The following is a 23,523-nucleotide window of genomic DNA, read 5'->3' on the forward strand; positions in this document are numbered from 1 at the left end:
TACCACTTTGAGCCACAGCGCCACTTCTTGGCTGTCCCGTAGAAAGGAAGATTCCAGACTCAACAGCTCTCCCTGAAAACAGGTGTGCCAGGTGACTTCACCATCATTAACCCAAACAGCACGCTCTCCTGGGAGACAAAGTCACAGCAATGCTGAACAATGCTGGTGAACATCCAAACACCACCAAACACTATTCAGCCATGAAGACAAAAGCAAATGGATGAGTCTGAAGACCTGGGCGTGGGGAGAACCCCTACACACACTGTGTGCCAAGGGAGCTCACCCACCCAGCATGAGGACGGTGAGCTGGGTGACACGGAGCAAGGGACGGGTGCCGGACCACTGTTCCACAATGGGGTTCTGCACCGGGACAGGTGCCTGAGGGGTCACACAGGACTAACGCACCCAAAGGCACCCCTAAGTTTTGTTTCCTTGTTGGAACAACAAAACCTTGGGCTCTGGTTACTCTCAGGCACAGTACAGTACCAGAGAGTGCGTGTGTCTCCTGAGTCACACACTAGGAAGGAATGTGGGGACAAAATGCATGACGTGGCTTCCTGCACTGTCCCTACCCTGGGCAGAGCTGAGTAACACCTTAGCCTGTGCGCTCGGGAGCTCTCAGGAGCTGCTACAAACTCGGTTTAGGACTTGACCCAGACAGAACAATACCAAATTGAGATCCTCCAACAGACAACAGACAGAGGAGCTGTTCCAGGGTTGGAGACAACCCAGGCACTTTGTGGTCCTGAACACCAGGGGTTTGGTAAGGTCTGTGTATAGGCTGTATGCTAACCCTAGCCGTCAAGGACCCTATCAATCTTCCATGTGCACAATTTGGTAATTAAGTGGCACTTGTGCAGAAGGAAGTCCGAAATCTTGGGAGGAGTCATTTCTGAAGAATTTGGAGTACAAGGCTTCCTCAGCAACTTGCGCCTAAGTTTGGCTAAAATAACAAGCAATTACAGTTTGTCAGTTAAAAAAAAATGATCACACCAGCTCCTTTACAGTAACAGATGGAAGGTGTGGTCTAAGCATCTGGCCAACAAAAGGCCTCTGGGACTCAAGGTACCGCTCAGCTCCCCGGCTGGGATCCTGCTCCCCGAACCTCCCCGGAATACTGAGGCTGACACCCTGCTCCTCTCCTTGGGAGGGAGGTACACAGTGTGCTTAGTGTGCCCACTTTCGGTCCTTTTACAGAAGTTATCTACAAAAAGGAGGCTCCTCTTTCTCCTCAGTCCTGACGGTGGCCCAGTGAGGATGAGGTACAGGATCTTTGTTTTCATAACTGCATGTGTGAACTGAAATAAATAAGCTTGGAGATACACACCCCAAATTCTTTTGCCCCTGGGCCTCCTGATTACTGGCCAGTGTGAGTCAACAAGAGGCCAGGACAAAGAATCGGGCAGACTGCCCAGCCCTGCTCCTCCTCCTCTTCTACAGGCCAAGAACAAGGCGTGTCTTCAGTACCAGGAAACATTAGTGTTGGGGCAGTCAGCTTTAAAAGAATTCCAGGTTTGGGAAGGTTTGTTCAGTTCCATGTGGTGCTCACAGAAAACACCGTCCTGTGTAGCAAGAAGGAAACGCACTGCCCTTTGGCCACTGCTCCCCAGAAAGCCATTTCTCAGAGCCACACAATGGACCTCTGACCTCATCACAAGATGGGAGAAAATTATGTGCTGTAGATAGAAAAGAATGTAGTTGTATTTCATCAGTGTGGAACTGAATATAAATGTCCTGACTTACAAGTCTTATGACTTAGAGGTTTCACCTTAGATTCTGTTTGTTAATTTTGTTTAGTTTGTTTTTTTGGTGGTACTGAGGTTTGAACTCAGGGCCTAGAACTTGCTAATCTGGCCTTCTACTACTTGAATCACATTTTCAGCCCTGCTTTTTGCTGCTTATTTTATTTATTTTTTGCTGGTCCTGGATCTTGAACTCTGGGCCTGGGCGCAGTTCTTGAGCTTCTTTTGCTCAAGGCTAGCACGCTACCACTTGAGCCACAGCACAACCTCCAGCTTTTTCTGAGTAGTTTATTGGAGATAAGAGTCCCACAGACTTTCCTGCTCTAGGCAAGATCCTCAGATCTCAGCCTCCTGAAGAGCTAGGATTACAACTGTTAGCCACTGGCACCTGGCTTTGCTGATTATTTTAGAAATGAAATCTAGCAAACTTTGCTGCCCAGAGTGGTCTCAAACCACCATCTTCTATATCTTAGCCACAGGGCACCTGATGTATTTGTTGACTTTTAAAGAACTTCCAGACTCACCTCCTTTAGAAATTAGGCGGAAGAACAAAACAAAAGCTCTCCTGTCAGGGTACCCTAGGCCATGTCTCACTTCTGAGTGCTTTCCAAGTTTCAGTTGGGTCAGTAATTGATTAAATAAGAAAGGACACACTGCCATGGGTGAGGAGGTGTGAAGGTCACCCAGCAAGCCCCAGGCATGTGCCCGAGAATTTCTCAGCACTCCACCTGGGAGTACTCAGCCAGGTGCTGGTGAGGAGACTGCTGGACGGCACCTCTGCTGTCTGTTTCAGAGGAGGGCAGAGGCTCACAGAGAAGCTCTGGTCACCTTACCACCTCCATCGGAAGTAAGGAGAGGCTGCCCTGCACCACAGGTGTGCGTGCAGGGCCATTTCTTGGGGAGAAGGCCCGAAAAGCGCAGCTCGGTCTCTAACCCACATTGCGCTGTAAGGACTGGCCACACTGTGCTCCTTAGGGTTCCTGTGGGGGACTTGCCTTTCACCAGATGAGGCTTACGGTCCAAGTCTGAGTCCACACACCACTGAGGAGGAGCCCAAATGTCAGGGATTTCACCCTACAACTTTTTAACAGATTGTGGCTCACAATGTCTGCTTCCAACAAGGGTGTGTGTTGGATTAGTCTGGATCGTGTAGTCTTCCTCGTAAGGACTAAATGTTTTAAACATCAGTACTTAGACCTCCAGCTACATGTGGAGGACAGCAGTGCTGTAAACAGCACCCGTCTTCGGGGGAAGAATAGATTCCCAAGGGCGCTGGGCAGAAAACAGCCACAGGAATGACACTAATGCCCCCTCCCTAAGGAGACCACCCACCCACAGTCACCACTCAGAGAGGGCACAAAGAGGGAACTCTTGTGCATGACACCCTAGCTGCCCTTCAGAAGCCCAAAACAGGAACCGCTGCCACCAACTCCAGCAAACACACCCTCGAGCCACTGATAACGCGGGCGGCCGCCACCGAATCTCAGGGGCACACCACTGTTGGGTGAAAAGTCACAGTGCACCAGAACCCAGTTAAAGCCCCAGACTCCTCCTGCACAGTCCTAGTCAGCCCCCCAAGTTACACAACGCAAGACAGCAGGCTAGGCTGCGGGTGCCCCAGTGACAGACACGCAAGGAGCTGGGTCAGCTGGAGTTGGGGGGAAGCTGCGGAGTGGAGGAAACCACTGGTCCGTCCGTCGGGCTGGGCCCGGCCTAACCTTCACCGGGAAGGCTGCGAAGCAGGCCTTGGGCTGTCTGCGGTTCTACTAACGACAGGCGTGAGCGCTCCACGCGAACACGGGGGGCACTGGCCACAGGCCCAACGGGGAGCCCAGCCGGGGGGGGGGGGGGGGGAGGTAGGGGGCTCCGCCCACCCGCCCGCCCGCCCGGGAGCCCCCACCGGAAGTGCTGCTGCCCGGCTCGGCCCGCCCGCCCCCGACCCCCTTCGCCGGGCCCGGGGGGGGGGTGGGCGGACCCGCGCGCTTCTGGGAACACCTCGGCGGGTCACCACGGGGCCCCGCGAACGCGGGACGCCCACCCGGGCGGCAGGGCGTGGAAACCGACTCCGCGGGCGTCGAAGGGACGCTGGGCACCGGGTCGAACCCCGAGGGGCGGCCTCGCCCCGGCCTCCCGGGCCCCGCCGGCGCGGGTAGAGGCCGCCCGGGCCGCCCCCCCCCCCCGCCCGCGTGACCGCGCCCCGGGCGCCCGAGCCCGCCCCGGCCCGCCCGCCTCACCGGCTCCCGCGGGGTCCTGCGCGGCGGCCTCCAGAAGGAGCAGCAGGAGCAGCGAGGCGCCCCCGAGCAGCAGCCCCCAGCGGGGCGTCGGGCCGCGCGTCCCGCCGGGCGCCATGACTGGACCCCGTCGGCGGCGGAGACGCGAGCCCAGCCCGCCGCCGCCGCCCGCCCGCCGGGAGGAGCCGCGGCGCCCGACGCGCACGGGGGCGGGGCCGGGCGACTGCGCAGGCGCGAGCCCCGCCCCGCCCTCGGCCGCCTCCGGGCCTGGCTGCCGCTCACGGCGCCTGCGCGGCGGAGGGCCCGCGCCGTCCCCCACCCGCGTCCCGGCCGGGTCTGCGCACGCGCGCCGCCCCCGTGCGCTCCGCGGGCCCGAGGCCGGTCGTGTTCGCGCGTGGCCGGCTCCGGGCCGTGAACTCGGCCGCCACCGCCTGGCCCGCAGCTCGCGCACTGCGTTGGGGGTAACTGGGGATCAGGTGCGCGCGGACCTCCCCGCGCGGCTGGCTTCGGACCTCCGTCCCCCGAGCTCAGCCTCCCGCGCCGTCCGCACGACCGGCGGGCCCAGGCCGACGGGGCGGGTCCGGGCCCCTCCCCCTGCCGCGCGGGAGCCGGTGTCCATTGTGTGCTGGGTCGGCCGCCTGGGCCCCCCGTGGTGGGCAGGGCCCGCGGGGGGTGCGTGCAGGGGTGGGGTGCAGGGCGGGGTGTCCGTCACCTGGGGCGTGCCAGGGATGGGGTGCAGGGGTGGGGTGCAGGGCGGGGTGTCCGTCACCTGGCCCCCCCCCGTGGTGGGCAGGGCCCGCTGGGGATGCGTGCAGGGGTGGGGTGCTGGCTGGGGTGCAGGGCAGGGTGTCCATCCCCTGGGCCCCCCATGGTGGGCAGGCCCCCCTGGGGTGCCTGCAGGGATGGGGTGCAGGGCAGGGTGTCCATCCCCTGGGCCCCCCATGGTGGGCAGGCCCCCCTGGGGTGCCTGCAGGGATGGGGTGCAGGGCAGGGTGTCCATCCCCTGGGCCCCCCGTGGTGGGCAGGGCCCCCTGGGGTGCCTGCCGGGATGGGGTGCAGGGCGGGGTGTCCATCACCTGGGGCCCGCTGGGGGTGCGTGCAGGGTGGGGTGCCCACCTGCGGAGGTGCCCGTGTTTGTAGGCAGCGAGGCTTGAAGGCAGGATCCCATACTAAAACCTGGGAGGCCCTTTTCCTCCCTGGGCGGAGGATTAAGAGAATGGCCCTGAATCCTGCTTAGGGACCTCACTGCCCAGAAGGAGGCGGGGCCAGCAGCTTCCAGCCTTAATTGAAAGAGTCAATTAGGACCAGCCTCCTAGACGAGGTCAAGGTCCAGCAGACAGAGAAACGGGTGGCTCAGCGCCTGTGGCATGTTGCTCGGCCCAGAGCGCCGCAGCCCCTCCTAGGTTCCACCACCTTCCTGTGATTCCGAGGAGATTCGCAGAAGGGACCTGCTTAGGAATTCACAACCAGTCCAAATATGCCATGCTACATTGGGAGACACCTAATGATAACAGGAAAACCAATCAGAGAGCATAGGCTACAAGAATCCCTGGCTTCAGGGCCATGGTGACACCGAGGGAGCCACTCCCGGAGAAGGGAGAAGGAAACCATGTTATTTGATCAATTCTGTCTCCTAAAAAGGGGTACAGCCTGAGAAAGAACTGTTCTCCACGAGCCCGGCCTGTTAGTTGGTGAAGATAAAGTTTAAGAGTACTTGGGGAAAATAAAATAATTCTAAGAAAAAAAAAAGACTGGCAGTACACAAGATGGACAGATGGTTCTCTTCTGGATACAGTTCTTCACGATCACCTCTGGTTTTCCTGGACTTGGTCATGGAATTCTTCAGAGATGGCGGCAGAGTCTGGCAGTGGAGCTTCAGCACGGGGAGGTATCGTCCGCCACTGAGCGGCGACACCGCAGGCTTTGCCCACTACAGGGTTGCAACCCCAGTCATCCGTGCCAGCTGCATTTGGGGACGGGCTATGGGGGGGGGATCTCCGTTTCCTGCCACTCCACTGGGTCCTTACGGTCCTCAATGCCCACCTCCCCCCTTGACAATTCACTTTTTTCTATCTTCCTGCTCTTCTGGGGCCAGGTCTTACACATAGGACAGTGTACCCAAGAATTGACCACCTAGACACCGCTGTACCCAAGAACTGGGGAGCATCTAGGCACCCCAGCCAGGGGCAAAAATGTCTGCCATCTTTGCCCTTCTGGTCTTCTGGGCCCTGGTATTCTGTCGTGTCCTGCACCTGCTCTGGGCCTGTCTAAACGCAGGGGCCGGGGCCAGATGGCGGGATGGTGGGAAGGGCAATGGGCGTCTCGTGCTCCCTCCCCCTAGCATGTTGAGGTTCAGCAGTGTGGAGTGGAAAGCCTCCGTGCTTCCCGCCCTTGCGAGGGCACCACCATGGTGATGACTGAAGCGGCCTTCCCCCCCTCCCCCTGGGCTGACTTTCTGGTCAGGGGGGCACTGTTGGGCCTGGTGTGCTTCTGCATCGTTGGCAAGGACCTACGGCATGTGGGGAGCCGAGCTAGCAGCTAACCTCATCCTGACCTCTGGCTGTGCTGTTATCACAAGGAAGGCGGTAAGATTTGGCTTAATTGACAGCCAGCACTTACCAAGATGTTTTACTGTGTCCATAGGCGCCTGGCTTATGTTTACCATTCAGCCTTGTCTTGTTTCATTGCCTCCTGTTATTTACGGTCTTAAAAGCTTTCTTATTTTCTTAAACTTTGGTCACCCTATTCCATTCCCTGGTTCCCAAACTGCATATAAGCTGGATGTTAAGAATAAACGAGGCTGTAGTCTTGAGGTTCAACCTTACGGCTGCAGACCTCCCGTACCCCATCTTGGTCTCTTGTCTTTTTTCTCTTGCCTTATTTTTCCTTTTCCTTATCCCCGCCGCCCCTCAGTCAGGATTCCTGTTTCCCTGCCGGCTGGCCCGGCAGGACGGCAGAGTCAGAGTCCAGCAGAAGTGGGCACGTCTCCTGTGAAGGAGCGAGGCTTGAGATCGTGAGGCTGCATTCGCCACGGTGCCCCGCCAGACGCAGGGGAGGCTGCGACCTGTCGGGACACAGAGCCACGGCAGTGCCCGAGGCACTCACCACGCTGGAGCTGTCTCGTGGGTGAGGAGGTGTGTGCTGGGCCACAGGGCGCCATTCGGACACCACTCCCGGGGCCTGGGCCCCACCGCAAAGCGCCAGGGCTCGCGGTCAGGCACGCGAGGTCAGAGCGGGCGCTCAGCCCGTCCTCGCCTCGCAGAGCAGCCCCAAGCTAACCAGGTGCCGTGGCTCGCTGCGGTCTCCTCCCCATGGTTACAGGGCTAACCAGGTGCCGTGGTTCGCTGCGGTCTCCTCCCCATGGTTACAGGGCTAACCAGGTGCCGTGGCTCGCTGCGGTCTCCCCCGCATGGTTACAGGGCTAACCAGGTGCCGTGGTTCGCTGCGGTCTCCTCCCCGCATGGTACAGGGCTAACCAGGTGCCGTGGTTCGCTGCGGTCTCCTCCCCATGGTTACAGGGCTAACCAGGTGCCGTGGTTCGCTGTGGTCTCCCCCGCATGGTACAGGGCTCAGGGCAGTCTGCACTCCACACGCCGTACAAGGACCCCAAGGGGTCCGAGTGTTTGGACAAGCAGCCTTCACCTTCCCTCTGGCTCCAGAGTCATTACGTCCCTTTGAGCCAGGGGCTGGTGGCTCCTTCCTGTAATCCTATCTACTCCGGAGGCTGGGAGCTGAGGATGGGGGTTCAAAACCAGCCCGAGTAGGCAAATCTGATCTTTTATTATCTTTTTTGTCAGTATGGGGCTGGAACTCAGGGCCAGGGCGCCGCCCCTGAGCTCTATCACATGAGGCTAGCGCTCTACCACTTTGGGCCACAGCGCCACACTTCCAGTTTTCTGGTGGCTAATTGGAGTCTCTCATGGATTTTCCTGCCCGGGTTGGCTTTGAACCATGATTTGCAGATCTCAGCCTCCTGAGTAGGTAGGATTATAGGCATGAGCCACCAGCACCCAGCTGAGATTTTTTGCTAGTCCTGGGGCTTGAACTGAGGGCCCGAGCACTGTCCAGCTGAGATAATTTTATCCTCAGTTAACTAGCAAAAAGCCAGACGTGGAGCTGGGGCTCCAAGGGTCAAACCCCAACTTTGAGCAGAGAAGCCCTGGAGGAGTTCACGTCTCAGTGCCAGTCAATCAAATGAAGAGTAAATCCCATTTTCAGGCAACCCCCGTTTTGTTGTCTGTTTAAACTGTGAGCAAACCCAGGACAAGCTTATTAGGGCCCAGCTGGTCAAGAACTCTACCCGCCCCCAGAATGCCTCGAGCCCTGAGCCAATCAGAATTGTACCCGTGTCCTAATCTTGCTTGCTTGAACACCTGATTGCTGTAACTTTGTTTTTTGTCTTGCTTGAACACCTGATGGCTGTAACTTTGTTTTTTGTCTTGCTTGAACACCTGATGGCTGTAACTTTGTGGTTTTTGCCTTTTATAAGCCCTGTGTATTCGCAGCTGGGGGCTGCCTCCTAACCTCCGCTGTGTCGGTGGGGAGGACCAGGCCCTGAGCCGAGGCCCCGCTTGAATAAAGCCTGCCTTGCTATTGCATTTCGGAATGTCTGAGTCTCGGTGGCCTTCTTGGTGGTGGTTTCGCGACTTGGCATAACAAAAACAAATGAATAATTCAGTTTAAAACACAACAACAAATAAGACAGCCTGAGCTCTTGTTTACATCGGCCCGGAACTGTAAAAGAGGGAGAGGTGCATGATGCAACCGAATGCTATCTGGAGTGTACAGACACATTCGCAGTTGTTACAGAGCACCGAGCCCCTCAGCGTGACCACACGGTGCACGACGCAGAAAGCCCACGCCGTGAAGACGTTTGGAGAGGCCGTGGCATGCAGGGTGGTCCCCAAAGCCTGTGCTTTTCCAAAAAGAAGACAGTTCAAACATGCGGCCGACTGCCACGGGGGTGCCAGCTGGGGGGGGGGGGCGAGGCAGCCGCACGGCAGGCCACACCCGGGCGTTCTGGAATCCCAGTGTTGTGCCAAGTCGCAAGACCACCCCCAAGAAGACCACCGAGATTCAGACACTCCGAAATGCAAAAGCAAGGCAAGGCTTTATTTAACGAGCTGCCAACTCGGGCCTCGTCCTACCCACCGACACAGCGGAGGTTAGGAGGGAGCCTCGAGCTGTGATTACACAGGGCTTATAAAGGCAAAGAACAAGGTTACAACAATCAGGTGTGCAAGCAAGATTAGGACACAGGTACAATCTGATTGGCTCAGGGTTCGATTCTAAAATGGGGTTCACGTGGTGGGGCCTGACTTCAAAGTCTGGCACCTCATTTCCCCCTTTTTCTTTTTGGTACCTTGGGAGCCAATCATGGCTCCATTCTGTCCATTTCAATGGCTTGCATGTCTAGGGGATGATATAGAGGTAAGGCATGGGCCAGTAGGGCCCAATGTAGTAACCAAAGGGCCTGTCACCATTTCTTCAATAATAGTCTCTGTACCTTTGTTTTGCATGCCTCTAGTTTATCCTGCCTCATCTTCCCAAAAACAACTCTGGTCCCTTGATTTTAAAGGGGGGCTGATGGGTGAAGATCATCCATCTTCTGTAACTTCTTCAGGCTGACTCAGGGGCGTAGACCTTACCTAGCCAGGAACCTATAACCTTAGTCTCAGTCTAACTTTCTTTTCTTGAGGCGAAGGCAAAGCGGCTGAGTTGGGTGCTTGGAGACCTCCCATGTTCCATCACGGTAGTTGTCATCCAGGGCAAAGGGGTCAGCTGGCCTGGCGTGGAAGCAATGAACCCAAGTGGCGATGCCGTCTAGGGTCCCTTCCACCGTGGTTAATCTGTTGATTGGGGGCATTGGCAAGCTGACAGGCCTTTAACAGATCTCAATAAGGACACAACACAATCTCAGATCTACAAGCTTTCTTTCCTAAACAGATGTATCAGCTTAAAATTCTCACTGCCAGTCAGGGCTTTGAGTAAATGCGGGGGGTTGGGATTTTAATCTATCCTCTCATTTGACAAACTTACCCTTACTAACCACTATCACAGATGACTGGCAAGTTCCTGCCCAGTAGACAGACATGGGCATTGGAAAGGCATGCTTATGAACTATTCTTCTAGGACTTCCCGGCTTTAACTTTTGAAAGGCCAACAGGAGTGACTCTAGGATCTGACACCATCTCTGCCATCCAAGCAGTGGCTTACTGCCTCTGGATGCTCCATCACTTTTGTCCCAGGAGGAGTGACTTTCGACTTGGACTCAGGGCCTGAGTGCTGTCCCTCAGCTCTCCAGCTCAAGACTAGCACCGTACCACTTTTGAGCTCCACACAACTCCGTTCCCAGCCCTCTGCTGGCTGATTAGAGACAAGTCTCTCACAGGGACCTTTCTTTGCCCGGGCTGGCTTCGAACCGCAGATTCAGATCAATGAGTCTTATAAGGGGCCACTTTACTCCAATTATAAGCAACAAGGTGGTCCACACAGAAGTAGTTTTTAAGCATGCTCTTACCTGGAACTTATTAAGGGTCAGTATTAGATCTTGACAAACTTGTAAGAATCACCTGTGCTTCTCTGTGGGCCTGCTGGAAACTGTTACAAAAAACCAACAAAGAAGCTGGAATGGCAATTAAACATTTTGGTAGCCATAATTCTCCTTTTCTCACTTTGCAATAATTATTTAGGACAATTTTACTTCCAAATTTCTTATCTAGAAATGTATTCTTGATTTCCAAAGCCTTTTTAACACTAACACAACACTTTAGCTTTTATCTGCATCGGAAAAACTGAAGCTCACAGGCAATCTGAAACCAGGTGCCGCCCTTTGCTTATGGGCTGCTTGTTTCAAAAGAGCCTTTTTTTTTTCTTCAGTCCCAGTTACTGCATGGCATGAAGACCTTTGAATTTAAACTTAGTTTTGCATCATACTGCAGTCTTGAACATGTTCACACTCACACATGCACACACACATCCATTTTCAAAAGATCTTAAAGCGCGCTGAATAAGCATCGGCCGTACATTTTAAGACAAAAACTTTTAACAAATGATTTTAGCATTCTCCAGCCTCATTTTCCAGGGCTTGATAGTTTTAGTAAAACATTTTTAGTCTTAGTAAAACATTTTAGCACACCAAACAATTTTCTGCTTAAGAAGGCTGGGTGGGGGTTCCCCTAGAGTTCTTTCTGTGGACACTCACACTCTGATTGTGAACCATCGCCTGTACATCTTTCCAATGAGCTATGCAGGTTTGACACAAAAGAGACTGTTAGACTTAAAAACAACACAGAGATGACAACGCAGCATGGTGAGGTCACTCCCTGCCACCTGTGGGTGGCTTGGGCTGGCCCTACGTCCACCCCGTCGGCGGCTGCGGGTCAGGACTTGGACTTGGGGCTGATGCGTCCGTGTCCTGGGCTGTCGGCGCCGGCGAGTTGACTGGGCAGGACCCTCCGGAGCGGAGGGCACAGCTGAAACATTTTCCTCAGAGTCCTCCTCTTGTAGAGTTAACTGGGATGGGGAGTATGGAGTGGGAAACATTTCCTCCTCCGTGCTTCCTCCCTATGTCAAAGCTCCCTCAAATTCCTCAAAGGTGGACCATTCTGACTTGCACAGGGTGATCCACTTTTCCTTTTTAAGGGCCACACCTTGGTTCTGAGCTATCTCCTTAACCTCCCTCCAGTGAGCTAGGATCAAGTCTAGGGGGCTAGATGGAGGTCCTCAAGATAGAACGTTATCCATAGCTCTGATCAGAAGTTCAGTCCAAAAGGCTACAAAAAACAAAACAATAAAAAAGGAGGAAAACACACAGGCCTGAGAACAAGAAAAGCTACGAGTTGGAGATCTCCCAAGCTGGCCCACAACCTCCTACAAGGGTGCAGAAGGAATGGACCCGAGTTGGCCCACAACCTCCTGCAACAAGGAGTGGACCCGAGTTGGCCCACAACCTCCTGCAAGGGTGCAGAAGGAGTGGACCCGAGTTGGCCCACAACCTCCTGCCAGATAAGCAGAAGGAGCAGACCCAAGTACAAGGTGGGCGGGTTGAGTCTCGTTTAGGAGGCCCTCCTGGTCAGTTCCGGCCAAAACCAAACTGACTCGCGCCCTACAAGTATAAGCAAAAGCAAAACAGACAGACAAGACAAATGAACAGCGCTGTTTTCTTACCTTCGGAGTCTGGGATCTCGGGGTCTCTGGGGCTATCCCGGACGAAACCCCAAATGTTGTGCCAAGTCGCAAGACCACCCCCAAGAAGACCACCGAGATTCAGACACTCCGAAATGCAAAAGCAAGGCAAGGGTTTATTTAACGAGCTGCCAACTCGGGCCTCGTCCTACCCACCGACACAGCGGAGGTTAGGAGGGAGCCTCGAGCTGTGATTACACAGGGCTTATAAAGGCAAAGAACAAGGTTACAACAATCAGGTGTGCAAGCAAGATTAGGACACAGGTACAATCTGATTGGCTCAGGGTTCGATTCTAAAATGGGGTTCACATGGTGGGGCCTGACTTCAAAGTCTGGCACCTCACCAGGGCCCCTCCCCCAGGGCACCTCAGAGCCACCTGCGGGTGGTTTGCGCCCAGCGTTACTGGGCAGCTGCCTTTCATGCTCACGAGTGCGTTCCTGGCGGGTTAAAGAATGACTCGAGGCCGCTCCTGCCTGGCCGCAGCACAGGAAGCCCTGGCAGGGCAGAGGGCGCTGGCGGGGGGAGGGCCCCAGGGCTTTGGACACCCGGAGGCCACCTGGCAAAGAGGGAGTCCGTGGGAGTCCTTGGGCAGGCAGGGGTCAGCAGGGGTGGGGTGGGAGAGGCAAGGCCAGGCGACGGAGGCTCTGCTCGGGGCCAGCCCTGGGATGTGGGAACGCGGCCCGAGCAGCCCGCAGCCCGCAGCCCGCCCGCCCGCACGGCCGTTGACTCCAGGGGCCGGGTTGCCGCGTGGGCCCGAGCGGGGCTCTCAGGCTCAGGGAGGCCACAGGGCCTGGCTAGCAGCCTCTGGGGGCTGCTCGGAGACAAGGCCTTCGGTGAACCCTGCACTTGGGAAAGTCTTGCTGTTCAAGGCCGTGCAGCTGCTGGAAGAAGCAGAGCTGGAGGTGAATCCAGACATGATCTCCTCGTGTCTCCGCCAGTGAGGGGACTAGCTCAACTAGGCATGGTGCTTGAGATGACTTTTTTTTTGGCTAGTCTTTGGCTTGGACTCAGGGCCCGAGCACTGTCCCTGGCTTCCTTTTGCTCAAGGCTAGCACTCTGCCACTTGAGCCACAGCACCACTTCCAGCTTTTCTGGTTATGTGGTGCTGAGGATTCGAACCCAGGGCTCCATGCATGCTAAGCAAGCACGCTACCCCTAGGCCACCTTCCCAGCCCCGTGAGATGACTTCTGACATCAGCCCGTGGCCACAGGATGTCACCGTGAGACCTGGGTTTCTGCGCTGGCTTGGAAGGGGCAGCAGGGGCAGGGTGATGTCGGGTTCCAGCCCTCTCCCAGGACACGCAGCAGGCTCAGGGAGGCGTGCTTGCACATGGGCAAGACAAGGCCAGGGGTACGGCACAGGAAGTGCAGGGCGTGCGGGAGGCCCTGGATTCAGTAACCAGCACCAAAAAATAATAGCCAGATAACAATGACACACTGTTAGCTCAAATAAACTCAATAGCTAAATTGGCTTACGTCCTTGGTGCAAAACTTTGACCTTAGGAATGAAAGGCCGACTTTAAAATGACAAGGCAAACGAGAACACTGGCATCTCGCTCGTGTCTGGAGGAGGCACCCCGGGTTTCCACAGCTGTGGTTTGGCCGAACCTAGGTGCTGAGCCGGAGCCGTGGGGCCGAGGCTAGGAGACACCGTGGGAGTCTGTACATGTTTGCTAAGAAAGGGCCAGGGTCCACCTGCGGCGTCTGTACAGCCCTTGGTGTACTGGAAGGACTGTGGGTGCCACCCAAGGGTGACCTCAGAGGAAGGAGAGCAGGGTGTGTGTGTGTGTGTGTGTGTGTGTGTGTGTGTGTGTGTGTGTGTGACAGAGACAGAAACAGACAGAGCTCACCCGTATTCGTCTGTGCCATGGTTACCAGTTAATCTTCGATGGTTGTACGTAGGATGTGCTCTGCTCAGGGGTGCTGGGTGGTGGGGACCCCAAGGCGAGGCCTCACTCACAACATGGCTTGGGGAGAGGCCTGAGTCTTGGGAAGAGGGTGGGCAGAGGCCTGCAGATAGGAGGGTGTTGGCAGGAAGGCACTGAGGCTGGCGGTGGGGGGGGGGGGTGACAGGCTGCGGTCAGCGCAGATCTGAGTGGGATCTGACAAGGGCCAGGGCTGCCCAGCCCTGAGGAAGCACTGCCTCCCTCTGGACAGAAGGAGCAGGGTGTCCGCAGCCTGCGGGGTGAGCACGGCCAGAGGCGGCAGCAGTGGAACGGACTCCGCCAGGCGCTGGGGCGGGGGGCGGGCGTGCTTAGAGCTAGCTGAGCATCCTCAAGCTACGGCTCGGCTGCTAGGACCCGTCTGAAGGTTCTGCTCGGAGGCTGGGGAGATTGAGCTCCCCGATTGGCCCTTCCCTGTCCCAGGCTGCCTCGTGCACACAGGACCGAGTCCGGCACCAGCCTGGCTGCCCTCCCTCCTGTGCCAGCTGCCTTGACTTCCTCCCAGGCACACTGAGGGCCTCCGCGGGGAAGGCACCGCGCCAGGCGGCAGCTTGCGGGCACAGGACTTCTTGGCATGACAGGTCCCAACAAACGCTCCGTGACCGCGAGTCCACTCCCGTGCAGGCCAGTGGGGGGCACGTCCCCTGGTCCCCCAGCATGACCTATGATGGGTGACGAGACGGTCCATTTGCATAAGGGCTCACCGGGACTGGTGCAAACTCAACCCTTCACTTGCACGAGGGGCTTGCCCCCCACGGCACGGACACCTTCCCGTGCGTCCCCCCATCTGGCACTGCAACAGTAGGTCCCAACACAAACTTGCCGGGCGGGGTTCTAGGGGGGGTCTTGTCCACCTCTGCAGAGCTGATAATGAAAGAGAGGAAGAGAAGGAATGGTAGGGAGCAAGGCAAAATGCAGGACAAGGGTGGGACCGGAGCAGCCCCTGCAGATCACCCGGAGGAGGCCGGCAGAACGGCACCTGCAGAGAGAGCATCACCCAGCAGTGAGTCCCACGGCCGGAGGGGAGGGGTGAGAGGTGACAGGAGACAGCGTACCAGACGCTGGCTGCCTGGATCTGATCACTTGCCACAAAAGAGCTGTGACACTGAGGGCGCAGGTCAGGACCTCATGTGGACGCCGGTGCCACCCCCGTGAGGACCTCAGGACGCCTGTGCCACCCACCCGTGAGGACCTCAGAACGCCTGTGCCACCCGCCCGTGAGGACCTCAGGACGGAGCCTGTGCCACCCGCCCGTGAGGACCTCAGGACGGAGCCTGTGCCACCCACCCGTCAGGACCTCAGGACGCCTGTGCCACCCGCCCGTCAGGGCCTCAGGACGCCTGTGCCACCCGCCTGTGAGGACCTCAGGACGCCTGTGCCACCCGCCCGTCAGGACCTCAGGACGGAGCCTGTGCCACCCGCCTGTGAGGACCTCAGGACGCCTGTGCCACCCGCCCGTCAGGACCTCAGGACGCCTGTGCCACCCGCCCGTGGGGACCTCAGGACGCCTGTGCCACCCGCCCGTGAGGACCCCAGGACGGAGCCTGTGCCACCCGCCTGTGAGGACCTCAGGACGGAGCCTGTGCCACCCGCCCGTGAGGACCTCAGGACGGAGCCTGTGCCACCCGCCCGTGAGGACCTCAGGACGGAGCCTGTGCCACCCGCCCGTGAGGACCTCAGGACGGAGCCTGTGCCACCCGCCTGTGAGGACCTCAGGACGCCTGTGCCACCCGCCCGTGAGGACCTCAGGACGGAGCCTGTGCCACCCGCCCGTCAGGACCTCAGGACGCCTGTGCCACCCGCCTGTGAGGACCTCAGCACGGAGCCTGTGCCACCCGCCCGTGAGGACCTCAGGACGGAGCCTGTGCCACCCGCCCGTCAGGACCTCAGGACGCCTGTGCCACCCGCCTGTGAGGACCTCAGCACGGAGCCTGTGCCACCCGCCCGTGAGGACCTCAGGACGCCTGTGCCACCCGCCCGTGGGGACCTCAGGACGCCTGTGCCACCCGCCCGTGAGGACCCCAGGACGCCTGTGCCACCCGCCCGTGAGGACCTCAGGACGCCTGTGCCACCCGCCCGTCGGGACCTCAGCACGGAGCCTGTGTGGCCGCGGGTACTGTGAACAGCCCCGGCCAGCCACTGTCGCTCGCTTCTCTCCGTCAAGGCCTAGGGTCACTAGCGAGCATGCCTGCCTGTCCTTTCTGGCTGGGCAGAGCGGGATGAGCAGCTGGTGGCTTGGAACACCGTCCACGCCGTCTCCTCGTGAATCGCCGTGGTCCGTTGCGGATTCTCTTGTGCGGCCCCCGTGTCGGGCCTGGTTCCGAGCCCTGTGCCATGCTGGGGCCGCGTCCCCCCGCGTGACCCGCCGCGCCACGCAGCCCCTCTGGTGTGGATGGGGTGTCGTCTGAGCACCACGCGAGGCGCTCTCTCACGCGCTGGACTCCCGCTCTCCTACGTGACGGCAGATGCGGCCAGCTGGGGATCACGCGACGCCCCTTTCTGTCATTTTCACTGTTAGTTAGCGAGCTGCTGTGGGTCTGGGGCAGAGGTTGGAAGGAGAGTTCCTCATTGACAGGCTATCAGAAGAGAGCAGACAGCCTGTGCCCTCGGCCGTCAGCCCTGCAGGGGGCAGGGGCTTGGAGTTCCGCCGGGTTTGCCCCAGACGACACGGCAGAGACCAGCTTCCGTGGACAGCCCGTGTGTTTCACACACACACACACACACACGCTCACACACGATTCATCCACAGTACAAGTGATGGGATGTAGTTTTATACTCTGGAGTTTAAACATAAATAAAGCTGCCACCCTTTAGTGAGCGTGTCCTCCGGGCTGCACAGGGAGGCGGGAATGGGGCCTCCCGGGACTCAGGAGCCCCGTTCTCAGTTGTATGACAGGCTGCGGGGATCAGAGGGGGGAATGCCCGAGGAGGACTCTACCTAAAAACCAGGCCCAGCATCATTTTGAAGGCAGAAAGAAGCAAGGGGGTTCTGGTTCACTGTCCGCAGGCCTGCCACAGTAGTAGGATGGAGGAGGCGGGGCTTGGGGGAGTCCCAGGATGGAGGGGGCGGGGCTTGGGGGGTCCTATGATGGAGGAGGCAGGGCTTGGGTGGTCACAGAATGGAGGAGGCGGGGCTTGGGTGGTCACAGGATGGAGCAGGCGGGGCTTGGTGGGGTCCTAGAATGGAGGAGGCGGGGCTAAGGGGGGGTCCCAGGATGGAAGAGGCGTGGCTTGGGGGTCACAGGATGGAGGAGGTGGGGCTTGGGGGGTCACAGGATGGAGGAGGCGGGGCTTGACAGTCACAGGATGGAGGAGGCGGGGCTTGGTGGGTTCCAGGATGGAGGAGGCAGGGCTTGGGGGGGGGGTCACAGGATTTAGGAGGTGGGGCTTGGGGGGTCACAGGATGGAGGAAGCTGGGCTTGGGGTGGGTCACAGGATGGAGGAGGCGGGGCTTGGTGGGTTCCAGGATAGAGGAGGCGGGGCTTGGAGGGGTCACAGGATGGAGGAGGTGGGGCTTGGAGGGGGTCACAGGATGGAGAAGGTGGGGCTTGGGGGGGTCACAGGATTTAGGAGGCGGGGCTTGGGGGGTCACAGGATGGAGGAGGTGGGGCTTGGAGGGGGTCACAGGATGGAAGAGGTGGGGCTTGGGGGGTCACAGGATTTAGGAGGCGGGGCTTGGGGGGTCACAGGATGGAGGAGGCGGGGCTTGGTGGGTTCCAGGATGGAGGAGGCGGGCCTTGGGGCCCCTGGAAGGCTGGTCTTGGTAACCTCATCTTCATTTGTGCTCTCTAGTTCTCAGTAAACTTAGGGTTCATGACTGTTGTGGTGGCACTCTTGAAAAGGGGGTTATCCTGGAAAGAAACAGAACACGCTGGTGAGTGCGGCGGGCCTCCGGAGCTGACTCGCGGACTCCCAGGCTGCCAGCTGGGTACAGCCGCTGCTCTGGGGAACGAGTCAGAACGGTCTGTCCCAGGGCTCAAGCCTCAGTGAGGAGGCCCGTGCAGCGGGGCGCAGGCTCAGATGGGCTGGCGGACGTGGGGCAGGTCCCACGGACAGCCACGGCACAGGCCATCGCCCTGCCCCGCCAGGGGAGGCTGCGGAGGACAGGGACCCCCAGGACAGCACTTACGTTGTTCCACTGAGACTTGAGCTTCTCCTTCTCAAAGCGCCTGTACTCTCGGAGGTCACTCACGTGGGTCAGGGCCTTCCAGATGGCCAGCAGGAGGAGACCGATCAACACGATGCCCGCCACGGTGCCCCCTACGATGGCGGCGATTTTGGGGCCCTCCACGCACTCTGAGTAGGAAGCACATATCCCCAGGGGTCAACCTTCCCCAAACTTCAGCAGACCCTGCACAGTGCCTCATTCCCATGGGGAGGGCGCGGGGTTCACCACCCACCACACCACCACGGTGGACGAGAGAACCCAACCCGGCCCCCACCAAAAATGGGCCAGGCCACGTGGCTCCAAACGACAGTACGCATGGCCCCTTGTTCACAGAGGAGAGGCCAGGCCGCAGGCCGTCCCAAGCAGAGCCTGGATGAGACGCCTGACTCACAGCGCAGCACCCCCCCCCACAGCCTGTCCCCAGACCTGCGATGCGCTTCGTGGACTCCCAGGGAGTCCCAGCACATCACCCCAGTGAGCGGGAAGGGCGCTGGCACTGCCTCCCTCCGTCCCACTTTCACAGCTTCAGTTTTGTGAGGGCCAACTGGCGGCGGAAAAAAACACAAAAACACAACACCTCCCAGGCCCGTTCCTTGCTGCCCCAATTGTCTCCTTCATCGGTACCTACCCTCCTTGGCGCCCATTAAGCTTTTCTGCCTTAAAAACCCCCACTCAGCTTCCCTCCCTAGTTGAGAGACGTTTGTGCAGCTGGCGTCTGTTCCCGACCACTCGCTTTAGCGAGGGACTGTCACATTTCTCCGTTCGTGGCACTCCTTTGTTCTGCCTTGTGTGGGTACAACAGTAACAGCCAGCAGGAACCAGAGTCCTGTGCTCCGGCAGCTGAGAAGGCTGCAGCCCCCCCGCCCCCACCCCCCCAGTGCGGGGCTCCCGGCTGCAGAGCCGCACCCCAGGCCCTGAGCACGGACAGGGACACCCTTGGCCCCTGGAGCTCCTCTGTGTTGCCCCACCCCACCCCCCCAGCATTTTCAGGGTCCCTCTCCAGCCTTCCTTGCCTTTTCCAGGAGGCCCATGGACCTCATCGGGGTTAGGCCACAGCCAGCGTGGCACAAAACCAGATGTGAGCCCACATCTGTCCATCAGAGTGGCTTGGACAGTCTGGAGCCTGCAGCCCCAGGACCGAGAGCGTCACGAGCTCCAGGAGCAGCAATGGAGAGTCTGAGCCCACTGGCATGCCTGGGCACCCTCTTGAGGAGGGGCGGGCACAGGGTGCTCAGGGTGCTCAGTCTGGTAGGAGTTCTGGGGTGCTGCCAGCCCGGCTTCCCGAGACCCCCTGAGCGGCCCCCTAGCCTGTCTCCTGGGAGCTGCCTGTCTAAGACCCTGGACAGGCCCCGCCCTCAGCAGTCATTGTGCCCCAGTCTGCGTCTCCAACATCTTTGGTCATTGCACACAGCCCACTTCCTGAGCGCCCTTATCCCCAGCCTCTGCCTGCATCTCTGGGGACCTGGGCCCTCCAGCCACGCCCTGCCCCTCCTGGTGCTCTGTCCACCACACCCCGCCCACTGGTCAGCAGCAGGAGAGGGGCTGGCCCGCCCCCCACTGGAGGAGCCCTTCCCTCCCCAACAGCCCAACAGGACAGGGGCTGCCTGCCCTCCAACAGGACAGCGTCCACCCTCCCTGACTGGAGGAACCCCCAGCTACCCCGACAGAAAGGGGTCCTCCTGGCCTCGGACAGGACAGTGCCATCCCATCCCCGGGGAAAACCCGTCCATCTGGCTGCGGACAGGACCACGCCCACCCGGCCTGGGAGGCGACGGTGGGGCGGGGTGGGGCCCTAACCCCTCGGGCCCTGGCAGGATGGCGACCCCTTGCTGCCTGCTGGGTTTTATCAACATGCCTGTGCGGGTTCCTTCTCTTCTGGATACTCACTAATGGAACAGACCCCAATCGCTCCCAGGACGGGTGCGGGCTGCCCTGACGGAGCACCCCCAGGACGGAGCACCCCCAGGACCGTGGTGGGCCGCCTTGACGGAGCACCCAGGACTGAGCACCCCCAGGACAGGGGCGGGCTGCCCTGACGGAGCACCCCCAGGACTGAGCACCCCCAGGACAGGGGTGGGCTGCCCTGATGGAGCACCCCCAGGTCGGAGCACCCCCAGGACAGGGGCGGGCTGCCCTGACGGAGCACCCCCAGGGCTGAGCACCCCCAGGACAGGGGCGGGCTGCCCTGACGGAGCACCCCCAGGTCGGAGCACCCCCAGGACGGAGCACCCCCGGGACAGGCACAGTCTGGGGTGGTCGGGACGCCCCAGTGGGCGCTGTGGCTCCGTGCGCAGCGCGTGAGGTGTGCCTGCCAGGGGTTCTCGGGTGCTGCCTTCTGCCCCCTGCAGGGCCGGGTGAGGAGAGGAGAGCCGGAGGGGCAGGGCCGGTGCTCAGCCGTCAGCCTGCCCTGAGCGGTTGCCCTCCAGATGGCCGGGCCAGCAGGCCACCGCCACACACAGACCCCGCCCGGCAGCCTTCCCACCCGGGATCGGAGGGCTCGTCACCACCGGCACCAGACCAGACTGCAGCCTGCCCAGCCTCACCTCGGCTGTCCCTCCCTCCCTGCTTCCCTCACCCTCCCTCCCCTCCCCCCTCCCGCCCCCCGCCCAGCCTCACCCTGGCCGTCCTCCACGTAGACGTCGTAGCTGTCCCTCCCTCCCTCCCTCCCTCCCTCCCTCCCCTCCCCCCCTCCCAGCCTCACCCTGGCCGTCCTCCACGTAGACGTCGTAGCTGTCCCTCCCTCCCTCCCTCCCTCCTGCCCCCCTCCCCCCCGCCCCGCCTCACCCTGGCCGTCCTCCACGTGGACGTCGTAGCTGTCCCTCCCTCCCTCCCTCCCTCCCTCCCCCCCTCCCGCCCCCCGCCCCGCCTCACCCTGGCCATCCTCCACGTAGACGTCGTAGCTGTCCCTCCCGTCGCGCTGCCGCAGGGTGTAGGAGATCCAGCAGTTGTCCGAGCCCCGCTCCTTGCACGGCTTGCCCCTCACGGGGGCGGGCAGCAGCCTCACGCCCCCACACGCGGTGCTGCAGTTCTTCTCGAAGGCGCCCTTCTCGAACTTCAGGCACTCGGCACAGGGGCTGCGGGGGGGGGGGGGAGCAGGGGTGCTGGGTGCTAAGAGCTTCCGACAGGACGGCGTGCAGATGTGCAAGAGTGCAAGCGTGTGTCGGGGCGCGTGGGCGTGTCAGGGCGCATGGGTGTGTCAGGGTGCATGGGTGTGTCGGGGGCGTGGGCGTGTCGGGGTGCATGGGTGTGTCAGGGCGCGTGGGCGTGTCAGGGCGCGTGGGTGTGTCAGGGCGCGTGGGTGTGTCGGGGGCGTGGGCGTGTCAGGGCGCATGGGTGTGTCGGGGGCGTGGGCGTGTCGGGGCGCATGGGTGTGTCGGGCGCATGGGTGTGTCGGGGCGCGTGGGCGTGCCGGGGCGCGTGGGCGTGTCGGGGCGCATGGGCGTGTCAGGGTGCGTGGGTGTGTCGGGGTGCGTGGGTGTGTCGGGGTGCGTGGGTGTGTCGGGGCGCATGGGTGTGTCAGGGCGCGTGGGTGTGTCAGGGCGCGTGGGCGTGTCGGGACGCGTGGGCGTGTCGGGGCGCGTGGGTGTGTCGGGGCGCGTGGGTGTGTCGGGGTGCGTGTGCGTGTCGGGTGTGTGGGCGTGTCGGGGTGCGTGTGGGCGTGTCGGGGCGCATGGGTGTGTCGGGGCGCGTGGGTGTGTCAGGGCGTGTGGTTGTCGGGGCGCGTGGGTGTGTCGGGGCGCGTGGGTGAGTGGGGGCGCGTGGGTGTGTCGGGGCGCGTGGGCGTGTCGGGGCGCGTGGGCGTGTCGGGGCACGTGGGCGTGTCGGGGGCGGGGGCGTGTCGGGGCGCGTGGGCGTGTCGGGGTGCGTGGGCGTGTCGGGGCGCGTGGGTGAGTGGGGGCGCGTGGGTGTGTCGGGGCGCGTGGGCGTGTCGGGGCGCGTGGGCATGTCGGGGCGCGTGGGCGTCGGGGCGCGTGGGTGTGTTGGGGCGTGGGCGTGTCGGGGCGTGTGGGTGTGTCGGGGCGCGTGGGTGTGTTGGGGCGCATGGGTGTGTCGGGGCGCGTGGGTGAGTGGGGGCGCGTGGGCGTGTCGGGGGCATGTGGGTGTGTCGGGGCGCATGGTTGTGTCGGGGGCGTGGGTGAGTGCGGGCGTGTGGGTGTGTCGGGGCACGTGTGTGTGTCAGGGCGCGTGGTTGTCGGGGCGCATGTGTCGGGGTGCGTGGGCGTGTCGGGGCGCGTGGGTGTGTCGGGGGCGTGGGTGTGTCAGGGTGTGGTCTGGGTGAGTGGGGGCACGTGGGTGTGTCGGGCGCGTGGTTGTGTCGGGGCGCATGGGTGTGTCGGGGCGCGTGGGTGTGTCGGGGCGCGTGGGTGTGTCGGGGGCATGGGTGTGTCAGGGTGTGGTCTGGGTGAGTGGGGGCACGTAGGTGTGTCGGGCGCGTGGGTGTGTCAGGGCGCGTGGGCGTGTTGGGGTACGTGGGCGTGTTGGGGTACGTGGGTGTGTCGGGGCGCGTGTGTGTGTCGGGGCGCGTGGTTGTGTCGGGGGCGTGGGTGTGTCGGGGTGTGGTCTGGGTGAGTGGGGGCACGTGGTGTGTCGGGGTGCGTGGGTGTGTCGGGGCGCGTGGTTGTGTCGGGGGCGTGGGTGTGTCGGGGTGTGGTCTGGGTGAGTGGGGGCACGGGCCTCGCTCTGGGAGGGGACCGAGGTGTCCGGTGGATGGGGGCGCGAGCGTGTGGGCGGGGTGTCCCGAGGTGCTCAGGGGAGGTGGGGGGCGCGGGCCGGGCTGCCGGACTCCCGGCACGCGCGTGGGCCCGGGGCAGCCGGGCGGGGCGGAGGGCACACTCACAGGTACCGGGCACAGGGCGCCGGGCAGCCGGGGCACTCCTCACACAGGGGCGGCTGGTAGCCCATGTCGCACTCGCACGTGTTGCAGCGGCACCGGCCGCGGCCGCTGCATTCCACGCGGCGCGCGTTCAGGCAGCCGGCGGTGGACCGGGAGCACTGGCAGGCGGAGCCCTCGAAGCCCTCCAGGCACTGGCACTTGCCGCAGGCGCAGAGGCCCCGCCCTGGGAGACAGCCGAGGCCCTGGGACTCGTCTCCCTGCCGGGCAGGGCGCCGGGAGGCCCGGAGCACCACCCGGCTGCTCCCTCCTCCACCCCCTGCCTGCCCCCCCTCCCCCGAGTCCACAGCACCAGCACGGGAGGACAACCGTGCCTGGGCAAAGGCCCCGGGCCCCGGGCCGGCCACGTGGCCACAAAGT

General features: G+C 61.0%; 2 protein-coding genes across 4 annotated transcripts in view; both read right to left on the reverse strand.

The window, feature by feature from the left end:
• The window catches only part of LOC125345007 (pituitary tumor-transforming gene 1 protein-interacting protein-like), a 30,944-nt gene extending 9,883 nt beyond the window's left edge, over positions 1–21,061 (reverse strand). Inside the window, exons 1-2 of one of the 2 annotated variants that reach the window (XM_048337267.1) lie at positions 21,057–21,061; positions 3,977–4,093 (exon numbers count right to left, since the gene is read on the reverse strand). In XM_048337267.1, the coding sequence (XP_048193224.1) occupies positions 3,977–4,091 (115 nt within the window). In that variant the 5' untranslated portion in view covers positions 4,092–4,093; positions 21,057–21,061. Of the gene's footprint in view, positions 1–3,976; positions 4,151–21,056 lie in introns of those variants that run through there. The other variant, XM_048337266.1, reaches the window with a different exon arrangement.
• Positions 16,944–23,523, reverse strand: part of LOC125345006 (integrin beta-2-like) — a 29,084-nt gene continuing 22,504 nt past the window's right edge. Inside the window, exons 13-17 of one of the 2 annotated variants that reach the window (XR_007209689.1) lie at positions 23,110–23,329; positions 21,144–21,346; positions 18,234–18,400; positions 17,841–17,955; positions 16,944–17,395 (exon numbers count right to left, since the gene is read on the reverse strand). Coding sequence is in view for 1 of the 2 variants with exons in the window: in XM_048337265.1 (XP_048193222.1) it covers positions 17,893–17,955; positions 18,234–18,400; positions 21,144–21,346; positions 23,110–23,329 (653 nt within the window). In the remaining variant the exon portion in view is untranslated. Of the gene's footprint in view, positions 17,396–17,557; positions 17,956–18,233; positions 18,401–21,143; positions 21,347–23,109; positions 23,330–23,523 lie in introns of those variants that run through there. The other variant, XM_048337265.1, reaches the window with a different exon arrangement.

Source organism: Perognathus longimembris, unplaced genomic scaffold (genome assembly GCF_023159225.1).
Source record: "Perognathus longimembris pacificus isolate PPM17 unplaced genomic scaffold, ASM2315922v1 HiC_scaffold_5100, whole genome shotgun sequence".
Lineage (NCBI taxonomy): Eukaryota > Metazoa > Chordata > Mammalia > Rodentia > Heteromyidae > Perognathus > Perognathus longimembris.